The following is a 12,194-nucleotide window of genomic DNA, read 5'->3' as shown; positions in this document are numbered from 1 at the left end:
ACAAATATTTGATCCTGTTATGAATTCAATAAAGACAATGTGCTAAACTTGTCTCAAGGAGTCAGAGATCCTACAGGTGGCTAAAAAATCTCATGAAATGTAATTAATCATATGGGCCATGTTGCTGACTTTGTAACACCAATGGGCTCCAGATACAACATTTACAGCCTGACAAGTTCAGAGGTAATGATCTTGAGGCTTTTGGTCTTTTCTGGCTTTCACTGGTGATTGTCTTGAGGAAAGTGAAAGAACGGACAGTCACAACAGGCACTGTTGTATCTGTCACATTATGGCGCCTGTGAGTGCACGGGGGGGAATGTTGTGATCTCTATACATCTCTATGTAAGATAAAAATGTAAACTTCTTAATAATGTCTAAAATATAAACTATTTTGGGTTAAGCCAGAAGAATTCACTGTACAAACTTTATTGAGTCATTTATAGCAGTCTGATCAGCATGGATAAGGTTTCTCCTTAGAGAATTACATGACTACACAGTTTGCATTGTCAGACATGGTTATCATTGCTGTCTTCTGTATGACCAGAGTTACCCACAGAGATAGAGCCTTAAAGGAAGTACTTAAAGGGATATTGCGAGATTTTGAGATTTCAGTTTTTTTTCTACTTACTTAGAGTCAGATACCATTTTGATGTCTCTGCTTGCAGTTTGGAAATGATTGAAGTTAGCATATCGTAACTTTATTGTAATTGCTGGTAGTCTCCCAGTACAATAGCCAGCTCCCCCTTCAAAAGCAGGGAAACAGACCTTCTAACTACTCGAAAGCTGGGTGGTTGGTCATTTGTAGTTTTACAAAGCTATACATAGTAATCCATCCTTTATACATTTGTTCATTTGACTGATAATCATAAGAATCAAGATTCAATCCACTTCCTCGTTCTGTCCAGTTGTCGAGATCGCACCGTTGTGTCTGTCCCATTATGGTGCCTGTGAGTGCACGGGCAGTGCCATTGAGACAGGTACAATGTTGTAATCTCTATACATCTCTATGTAAGATAATTGCATCAGAGAATTGATTAGTTAACATCCTCAGATATCAGACACTGGGCACAACTGGGCACAACTGGTTGAATCAACATTGTTTCAATGTAATTTGTCAACATATTGTGACATGGAATCTATTTGGAAAACACATTGGATTTAAAAAAAGTAATCAACGTAAACTGTTGTTTTGAGCTTGAAATTTCAACCAGAGGATTATGTCATCATGGTAACCAAATTTCAACATATACAAACCAACGTCCAGATTTTTTATTTCCACTATAAGATTAAAAAAAATTGTCTGGGCTGGACCTCCAGCTAGAGAATTGATCTATGTACAGCTACCCTTTGGTCTCCCAATCCATGGTTTTAACCAAACCAAGCACTGCTTAACTATGATATTTTTCAATGACTATTGTCAATGTGCTATCGTGAGAATGATTGTTGAGAAATTTCCACTTAAAAACAAATGACATTCACTGTTGCTATTGAAGTTATTCCAGAGGGTAGGCTTAACAGAGCAAATTAAATGTGGCCATACTCAATCAGTAACTATGATATTTAGGCCTATATAACATTTGCAAAGTCATCAACAGCAATTGTTTGAATTCAACCCAGAATTCAGCTAAATAATAGACAATACAATAGACCTAGGATTTGAAGCTATTTTTGATTTCACATCTAATGATATTAAGTGATATTGAATTGTGTTTGGTTGTCAACGCAACCAAATATCAACATTTGAAGCAGATGTATCTTCTGCTTGGATAGTTCCATCTGTGCCACTGACTTAGTCTGGCTTTAATTACAGTTTGTCTACAAATTCAAAATGTGTATGTTGGATTCACGTTTCCATCTTCACCAAAAATCTAAGTTAAAGAATTGGGCAAATTCAAGTCAAACTTTATTTAAAGTGCATCAACGTCTCCAACTCAACCAAAAATAAAAGTTAAATAATGGGATTAAGCCAGTGGCTCAAATGGAACTATCCAATGGAACTATCCACTATCCTTTAAATGTTTATGTTTGGTTGAGTAACACATCCATGGCCACATTTGGAGGATACTGTAACTATATGTTTCTTCTTACGTAACCATAAAAAGCCTGCATCTTCACGATAGCATGCAGAGGTCATCGCAGGTCTGTGGAGATCTTCACAATTGCTGTAAAAATCTGTGCAGAATCTCGAACGACATTGCTCACTTGCAACATGCACTTTTAATGTAATCTCAACTGCAATCTGCAATTTGGTGCATACTTGAAGCCCTGGGTTACACACAAGAGGACAAATTGTTCTCAGCAGTCATCTTCTAACGTGATGTTTTATCAACTTATTATGGCTTCTCTGGACATAACTCTCTATATCCCTTCCAGAATTAACCTTATGTTATGGCTAGTCTCTTGTGACAGACGAGCTGGTCAGACCAGCGCACACACAATATTTGGTTCTGGGTGCCGAGATTAATATGAGAATGAACTTTTATTTATATGAGCAACTTGTACACTCAACTGAAATCAGTTTGCAAGGGTTAGGCAAAAGGTTCTGAAACTGTAACAATTTACATTGACATGCTGACAGACACACACATCCATAAATTACACATTTGCACACAGTAGACATCCATAACATAGCATTCAAGTCTTACATCGATCAACTGTCATGACGCTAACATGTTTTGTACTCTGGCAGGACACTCGGTCAGTGCTCTGGATTCCAGACGGACTTCAAATTCACAGTTGATTTACCCCACGGGAAATTCCTTCTCAGATCAATCCCAAAGGCTCAGATAAGGACAAATGTGTGCTTTGGAGGAAAAATAGTATCTCATAACAGATGTTAATATCCTAAATAGAGTAGCTGGCCTCTAAGTCTCTTAGTCCTTCTTTTAAACATATTTGTTGTGTGCTTTTTGTTATTTAGATAGGACAGTGAAGAGGAGACAGGAAAGATAGCAGTAGTTGAGAAGGGCAGTGGTTCAGATTCAAACTCATGCCAGCACTTCTCAAATCTCTCCTCTGGGACCCCCAGATGTTTCACAATTTAGTTGCAGCCCTGAACTAGCTCACGTGATTCACCTAGTCAAGGGCATGTTGATAAGTTGAAAAGTGTAATCAGGTGTGCTAGCTCTAGAATAGATAAAATACATGGAAAGTCTGGGGGTCCCTGAGGAGAAGTTTGAGAATGTAACGTTATGACTATAACTACGGTTCCCTGAAGGAGGGAAATAAGGTACAACATACAATGTGGAGTCTCACTCTCTCGACATTGGTTGACGTATATACAATTGCACCTGACAAGGCCAATGAAATCCGCACCTCGCTGGAAGACCCGCCTAGTGACTTTCCACTGTCCCAGCTGTAAGCACCCTGTGGGCTACACTGGGATTAGTGACATCCAAGTGATAAAACCTTACAAAAGTGTGTGGTGATGCCCAACTCGCACAAATATCTCCTGTAGTCAACCCTTTAAACAACGGCCAAAATGCTGCCAGCCCCCTGGTGGAGTGGGTGCGTACTCCACTAGGTAACCCTTGTCCCTTGCTGTTTTATGGCAGGAGATAGCCTCCACAATCCAGTGGGAGAGACACTGCTCCCAGAGTGCCCTGCAGCTGAGCTGGATTAGCAAAACAGACAAAAAGCTGGTCACACAACCAGATATCCCAGGTTGTTCAATGTATGTGCGTAGAACTTGCACCAGACACAGGGCATGTAACCTCTGTTGCTCTTCAGAAGCAAATGGAGGAGGCAAAAAGGGAAACACCTCAAAAGCTAAGGACTTGTAGGGCATGGCCATTACTTTTGGGGCAAAGGCCACATTTGGACACAAAGTCACCTTAGAGTCGACCGGGGCGAACTGAGTACAGGAAGGGTGTACACCTTACAGGAACTGCAACACCAGTGGGTGAGCACCTGGTGAGGCTCAGTCAATTCCCACATGCTGAGATAGCGGTCATATATACTTTTAAAGTGGAGAATGCTTTTAAAGCTCCTGTAGAAACATACGTATTTCCCAGAGCCCTGAAAATGAACCAGCCCTTTATCTTGGCACCAGAGCTCAAACACTTGCCACTTATACTCATACAGCCCTCTCATGGAGGGAGCACTTGCTGACTGAATGTTAGCAATAACATTCAGCGGTAAACCTCTAGCCATCAGATCAGCCCTCTCAGGGGCCAGGTCCATAGTAACCAAATCTCAGGCCTCGCGTGCCAAACCTGCCCGTGCGTCTGGAACAACAGATCCCTGCGCTGCCAGGAGTTGCCATGGGTCTCCGCCTAAAAGGCAAACAATAACAATCTCCATGAACCAAGGCTGCCTGAGCCACAGGGAGCTACAAGTTTCAATGATAAACCTTCCCGGCGCACCCTCTCCAATGTGGGCTGAATCAGAACCACTGGCGGAAACGTGTAAAGGAGGATCTAAGGCCACTGGTGTGCCAGAGCGCCCGTTCCCAACAGGTCACTCGGATCCCTCATCGTTTTCTCGTAATGCTTAAAGATCTACGTCGGCCCTGCTGAACATTTCCCATATTAGGGAGACCACCCAGGGGTGAACCCTCCACTCCTGAGAGAGAGGGCCCCACCTGGATAAAAGATCTGCACCTCAACTAGACACCTCATAGGGACTACTGAGCTACAGGCAGGAATCAGCAATGCATCTCAGTAATGAGGGAGGGGCACCCACTTGTGGACAGAGACTTAGCTTAAGCCAGGCTAGCTAGCCTCTTTGATAGCAGCGAGTCCGTTTAGAATCACCAAGCAACTTAACAGTATGAATACTAAACAAGAGAGCTACCCCAGCAACTCCACCGTGGCGAGGCAGGAATAGCTAGTAATAGCTAGCTCATCTCGGCTTGGGGTGTGATAATATTTCCCCATAGTGTGTTGACTGACTGAAAGAAAATGTAACGTTATGACTATAATTACTGTTCCCTGAAGGAGGGAAATGAGGTACAACACCTGTTTGGCCCAGCACCACCTATTCCTGTGCTCGGTGAAAAGTGGTATTAAATTGAAGGAATGAATCTGAGCCTCACGTTTATCACCTGTGGAAGGCGGGACTTCCAGTGAGGTGTGGATTTCATTGGCCTTGTCAGGCGTGATTATACATCCTTCAACCGAAGAAGCGAGAGTGCAACTCCCCTTTAATATGTTGTACCGAAGTTAACTGACTGAAAGGGAACCACTAGCCTAGGTTATATATGTGTGCTGGGGTTTGCAGAACTAAGTGTTGCACCATCCAGGCCACTACATATCATAGTCCTCATCTAAGTCCATATGGCTGAGGCTGTGGTCGGGGATCACACAGACAGATTTGCTCTTCTTCTTCCGGTTCTTCTTCTGCTGTCCTGGGTCATGATCCCCGACCAGAGAGAGGTAAGAGGCCATGCTGTTTCTGACACCGTAGCTCACCATGGCATTCCTGTTCTCCTGGCCCTGCGCAGCCCCTGCGCTGATCAGATCTTTCCTGTTGATTGGTTCATATATATAGAGAGAGGGGTGATTAGAACATGTTTCAGCCAATCATGCAGAGTCACATCTTCCCAGTTTTCCCACAAGCCATGTTTTCCATTGGCCAGAAAGCAGGACTACTATTTGATTGCAGAGATATGAGAGCTGCAACGAATGATACTAAACTATGGGTCTGTACCTGTCTATTTTCTTCCAGTCAAAGTTGTTGTGTCGCATCGCTACAGGGGGTGGCTGAGAGGTGATGTCTATGGGGCTGATAGTCCTAGACAGACACGGGCCAGTGAGAACACAACACAGACCATCTGCAGAGTCTAGGAGATCAGAGATGGACTGTGTTAGACACAGACACATACACTGTATGTAATCAAAAACAAAAACATACTGTATGCTCACAAGCGCTCATGACATGAATGTTACCTTACAAGCACAAGCACACACATACACACAAACTCTGCCTTCTAAAACATTCATATGGTCTAGTTAGGAGGTGCATGCGCATACCGATAAGAAGCATTGGGTGTGAGTAGCTCCGTTTTGTACCGACAAAACTGTGGTTATAGGTAAAAGCCAGACAATTAAACCTTTAAAATCCATAGATCAATATATCCCAAAGCAACTGGGAGAGAGTGAGCGGTCAGTTATGTACAACAGCAAACCAATCAGTTTTTATTTTCACCTAACAATACCACCCCTCCCCTAATTGGAGTAAACCAATGAACAACAACACTTGGGCTTCTACTTCCAGCTTATACATACTATATACATTTTACGGTCACAGTATTTAGTACATGAGTTATTTTTTGTTTGTTTTTAGTCCCATCCTTCAGCTACCCTCAACCCCTCCCATCTATCTGTGAAGAACATTTCTATTTGCCATATATTTTCAACTGTGCTTTGATGTTTCACAAAAGTTCTGAATCTATTTCGATTTTACGGACATAAACTCAGCAAAAAAATAAACGTCCTCTCACTGTCAACTGCATTTATTTTCAGCTAACTTAACATTTGTAAATATTTGAATGAACATAACAAGATTCAACAACTGAGACATAAACTGAACAGGTTCCACAGACATGTGACTAACAGAAATTGAATAATGTGTCCCTGAACAAAGGGGGGTCAAAATCAAAAGTAACAGTCAGCATCTGGTGTGGCCACCAGCTGCATTAACCTGTTGGGTCTAGGGGGCAGCATTTGCACGTCTGGATAAAAAAAATGTACCCGATTTAATCTGGTTACTAATCCTACCCAGTAACTAGAATATGCATATACTTATTATATATGGATAGAAAACACTCTAAAGTTTCCAAAACTGTTTGAATGGTGTCTGTGAGTATAACAGAACTCATTTGGCAGGCAAAACCCTGAGACATTTTCTGACAGGAAGTGGATACCTGATGTGTTGTATTGACTTTAAACCTATCCCATTGAAAAACACAGGGGCTTAGGAATATTTTGGCACTTCCTATTGCTTCCACTAGATGTCACCAGCCTTTACAAAGTGTTTTGAGTCTTCTGGAGGGAGATCTGACCGAACAAGAGCCATGGAACGATGATGTCCCATTAGACACCTGGCGCGCGAGTTCATGTTGGGTACCCTCGTTCCAATACGTTATAAAAGAGTATGCATTCGTCCACCTTGAATATTATTCATGTTCTGGTTAAAAAAGGCCCTAATGATTTATGCTATACAACGTTTGACATGTTTGAACGAACGGAAATATATTTTTTCCCCTCGTTCATGACGAGAAGTCCGGCTGGCTTACATCATGTGCTAACGAGACGGAGATTTTTGGACATAAATGATGAGCTTTTTTGAACAAAACTACATTCGTTATGGACCTGTGATACCTGGAAGTGACATCTGATGAAGAGAATCAAAGGTAATGGATTATTTACATAGTATTTTCGATTTTAGATCTCCCCAACATGACGTCTAGTCTGTATCGCAACGCGTATTTTTCTGGGCGCAGTGCTCAGATTATTGCAAAGTGTGATTTCCCAGTAAGGTTATTTTTAAATCTGGCAAGTTGATTGCGTTCAAGAGATGTAAATCTATAATTCTTTAAATGACAATATAATATTTTACCAATGTTTTCTAATTTTAATTATTTAATTTGTGACGCTGACTTGACTGCCGGTTATTGGAGGGAAACGATTTCCTCAACATCAATGCCGTAGTAAAACGCTGTTTTTGGATATAAATATGAACTTGATAGAACTAAAAATGCATGCATTGTCTAACATAATGTCCTAGGAGTGTCATCTGATGGAGATTGTAAAAGGTTAGTGCATCATTTTAGCTGGTTTTATGGTTTTGGTGACCCTGTCTTTGACTTGACAAAACATTACACACAACTCTTGTAAATGTACTGTCCTAACATACTCTAAATTTATGCTTTCGCCGTAAAACCTTTTTGAAATCGTAAAACGTGGTTAGATTAAGGAGATGTTTATCTTTCAAATGGTGTAAAATAGTTGTATTTTTGAAAAATTTGAATTTTGACATTTATTTGGATTCAAATTTGCCGCTCTTGAAATGCACCTGCTGTTGATGGAGTGCACCACGGGTGGCACGCTAGCGTCCCACCTAGCCCCAAGAGGTTAAGTACTGCAGTGCATCTCCTCCTCATGGACTGCACCAGATTTGCCTGTTCTTACTGTGAGATGTTACCCCACTCTTCCACCAAGGCACCTGCAAGTTCCCAGACATTTCTGGGGGGAATGGCCCTAGCCCTAGCCCTAGCCCTCACCCTCCGATCCATCAGGTCCCAGACGTGCTCAAGGGGATTGAGATCCGGGCTCTTAGCTGGCCATGGCAGAAGACTGACATTCCTGTCTTGCAGGTAATCACGCACAGAACGAGCAGTATGGCTGGTGGCATTGTCATGCAGGAGGGTCATGTCAGGATGAGCCTGCAGGAAGGGTACCACATGAGGGAGGAGGATGTCTTCCCTGTAACGCACAGCATTGAGATTGCCTGCAATGACACAAGCTCAGTCCGATGATGCTATGACACACAGCCCCATACCATGACGGACCCTCCACCTTCAAATCGATCCCGCTCCAGAGTACAGGTCTCGGTGTAACGGTCATTCCTTCGACGATAAACGCGAATCTGACCATCACCCCTGATGAGACAAAACCGCGACTTGTCAGTGAAGAACACTTTTTGCCAATCCTGTCTGGTCCAGCGACGGTGGGTTTGTGCCCATAGGCGACGTTGTTGCCGGTGATGTCAAGTGAGGACCTGCCTTACAACAGGTTTACAAGCCCTCAGTCCAGCCTCTCTCAGCCTATTGCGAACAGTCTGAGCACTGATGGAGGGATTGTGTGTTCCTGGTGTAACTTGGGCAGTTGTTGTTGCCATCCTGTACCTGTCCCGCAGGTGTGTTGTTCGGATGCACCAATCCTGTGCAGGTGTTGTTACACGTGGGTGCCACTGCGAGGACGTTCAGCTGTCCATCCTGTCTCCCTGTAGCGCTGTCTTAGGCGTCTCACAGTACGGACATTGCAATTTATTGCCTTGGCCACATCTGCAGTCCTCATGCCTCCTTGCAACATGCCTAACACACGTTCATGCAGATGAGTAGGGACCCTGGGCATCTTTCTTTTGGTGTTTTTCAGAGTCCGTAGAAAGGCCTCTTTAGTGTCCTAAGTTTTCATAACTGTGACCTTAATTGCCTACCGTCTGTAAGTCTTAACGACCGTTCCACAGGTGCATGTTCATGAATTGTTTATGGTTCATTGAACAACCATGTGAAACAGTGTTTAAACCCTTTACAATGAAGATCTGTAAAGTGATTTGAATTTTTACGAATTATCTTTGAAAGACAGGGTCCTGATAAAGGGATGTTTCTTTTTTTGCTGAGTTTAGTATACACTAGTTATCTTGTTTTTCTGTTGTTTTTAGTCCCAACCTTCAGCTCCCCTCCACCCCTTCCATCTATTTCTGAACTAATCAGTTTGTAAAGTGGCGCGGCAACACAAATCCAACAATCCATGGCTTCCCCAGAGTAAAAGACAAAGAGCAACTTGGAGACGCAAACGATAGTAATGAATAGCTAAAGGAGATCCAGCAAAAGATAGCTAAAATGCTCTCAATGCACACCAAAACAACAAGAAACTGCTACAATCTGTTATTTGTTTGAAAAGGGCTGGAGAGAATGGGTGTATGGATGCACTCCTGGGTGAGGATCAAAGATAGCCAGCCCCCCTCCCCCTCGCTTTCCCACCAGAGAGGAAGGGGGGAACTTTTTTATTTTTCTCTCTTGCCTTTGCAGTATTGAGAATGGAGTGTCTGAGTGTTACAACAGAGAGACACTTGGCCAAAACTTTAACAGCAAAAGACTGGACATTGAAACAATATTTCTAACATAAAGAATGTGGGAAATGGTTGGTGGGGATCCAAATAATAATAATCATATCTGTTGTTGTTTTGTGACGTCATTAGGGATGGTATAACAAGATAACTAACTCTGCAAGTGTACACGTCCTAGTTATCGGATTTACATCTAAATGTTGTAAAACATATGATTAAATATGAAACTATTTGTGAGAAGATTAAATGTGATTTTAGCCTTCTAAATGAGATAATTGTTTTTCACATAAACTTTTGCCGAGTCAGTAACAACAGCCATGTGAGCACAGACATTGTGGCAATGTGATGGAACTGCCCTCCAAGATGAGTGCTTAACCTGTTAGGGCTAGGGGGCAGTATTTACACCGCCGGATAAAAAACGTACCCGATTTAATCTGGTTACCACTCCTACCCAGTAACTAGAATATGCATATACTTATTACATATGGATAGAAAACACCCTAAAGTTTCTAAAACTGTTTGAATGGTGTCTGTGAGTATAACAGAACTAATTTGGCAGGCAAAAAACTGAGAAGGTTTCATGCAGAAAGTGGCCTGTCTGACAAGGTGTCGTTCTTCTTGTCTCTGTTTATTGAAGAGTGAGGATCTTAGCTGTCCCGTGACACTTCCTACGGCTGCCATAGGGTCTCAGAAGGCGGTAAAAAGCTGAATCGTGGCTTTGCAGGCTCTGGCTGAAAAAAAGTAGCGCGTTTGGGTAGTGGCTGGTTACAGTACTGTGAGACTCAGGCTCGTGCCCGCGTCGACCGAAAGCTTTGTTTACTTTCCTCTGTTTAGCTAAATGGACATTCCCGGTCGGAATATTATCGCTTTTTTACGAGAAAAATGGCATAAAAATTGATTTTAAACAGCGGTTGACATGCTTCGAAGTACGGTAATGGAATATTTAGATTTTTTTTGTCACTAATTGCGCCATGCACGCGACCCTTCTTTACCATTCGGATAGTGTCTGGGACGCACGAACAAAACGCCGCTATTCGGATATAACGATGGATTATTTTGGACCAAACCAACATTTGTTATTGAAGTAGGAGTCCTGGGAGTGCATTCTGACGAAGACAACAAAAGGTAATCAAACTTTTATAATAGTAAACCTGATATTGGTGAGTGCTAAACTTGCCGGGTGTCTAAATAGCTAGCCCGTGATGCCTGGGCTATGTACTTAGAATATTGCAAAATGTGCTTTCACCAAAAAGCTATTTTAAAATCGGACATATCGAGTGCATAGAGGAGTTCTGTATCTATAATTCTTAAAATAATTGTGTTTTTTGTGAACGTTTATCGTGAGTAATTTAGTAAATTGTTAGCGAATTCCCCGGAAGTTTGCGGGGAATTTGCTAGTTCTGAAAGTCACATGCTAATGTAAAAAGCTGGTTTTTGATATAAATATGAACTTGATTGAACAAAACATGCATGTATTGTATAACATAATGTCCTAGGGTTGTCATCTGATGAAGATCATCAAAGGTTAGTGCTGCATTTAGCTGTCTTCTGGGTTTTTGTGACATTATATGCTAGCTTGAAAAATGGGTGTCTGATTATTTCTGGCTTGGTACTCTGCTGACATAATCTAATGTTTTGCTTTCGTTGTAAAGCCTTTTTGAAATCGGACAGTGTGGTTAGATTAACGAGAGTCTTGTCTTTAAATAGCTGTAAAATAGTCATATGTTTGAGAAATTGAAGTAATAGCATTTCAAAGGTTTTGAAAATCGCGCCACAGGATTCAACTGGCTGTTACGTAGGTGGGACGAATTCGTCCCGCCGGTCCCATAGAGGTTAAAAGGACTCGCTGAAGAATTAACATATCAGACCAGAGAATGCGGGGACAATCCACGCGTTGAAATGGTTGCAATTTAAATGCAGACCAGCATGACCGTGGTGCCCCAAGATTGCTAATGAGTTAATTGTTCCAACGTAGTTAATTGATTTGATAAAATAACTGTCCTCACATTAATGGTAGTCACGTCACGTTTGGTATTTTATTAGGATCCCCATTAGCTGTTGCAAAAGCAGCAGCTACTCTTCCTGGAGTCCACACAAAACATGAAACATGACATAATACAGAACATCAATAGACAAAAACAGCTCAAACTATCTAGGTCAAATAGGGGAGAGGCGTTGTGCCGTTGCATGTGAATGAAGGAGAATAGACGTATGGATGGGTGTAAATGTGTCTGAGAAGAAGGGAGGGTGGGAAAAGATGAGAGGTTGGGACAAACTTTGTTTGGGTGGACAAGGATGGGAGGGTTGGACAAGCTTGGCAAGGATGGGAGGTTTCGACAAACCTGGCTTGGGTGGGCCAGGATGGGAGGGTTGGACAAGCTTGGCTTGGGTGAGAAATGATG

The 12,194-nt window shown here is 42.2% G+C and overlaps 1 protein-coding gene across 1 annotated transcript in view; it reads right to left on the bottom strand.

The window, feature by feature from the left end:
* Window positions 1-2,460: 2,460 nt before the first annotated feature.
* Window positions 2,461-12,194, bottom strand: part of LOC106570417 (src-like-adapter) — a 28,361-nt gene continuing 18,627 nt past the window's right edge. Inside the window, exons 7-8 of the mRNA XM_014142719.2 lie at window positions 5,650-5,782; window positions 2,461-5,466 (exon numbers count right to left, since the gene is read on the bottom strand). Coding sequence (XP_013998194.1) covers window positions 5,247-5,466; window positions 5,650-5,782 — 353 coding nt within the window. The 3' untranslated portion in view covers window positions 2,461-5,246. The remainder of the gene's footprint in view (window positions 5,467-5,649; window positions 5,783-12,194) is intronic.

Source organism: Salmo salar, chromosome ssa14 (assembly GCF_905237065.1).
Source record: "Salmo salar chromosome ssa14, Ssal_v3.1, whole genome shotgun sequence".
NCBI classification, from domain to species: domain Eukaryota; kingdom Metazoa; phylum Chordata; class Actinopteri; order Salmoniformes; family Salmonidae; genus Salmo; species Salmo salar.
Note: the sequence above shows the minus strand (reverse complement) of the source record. Positions and strands in the feature narration are given on the sequence as shown.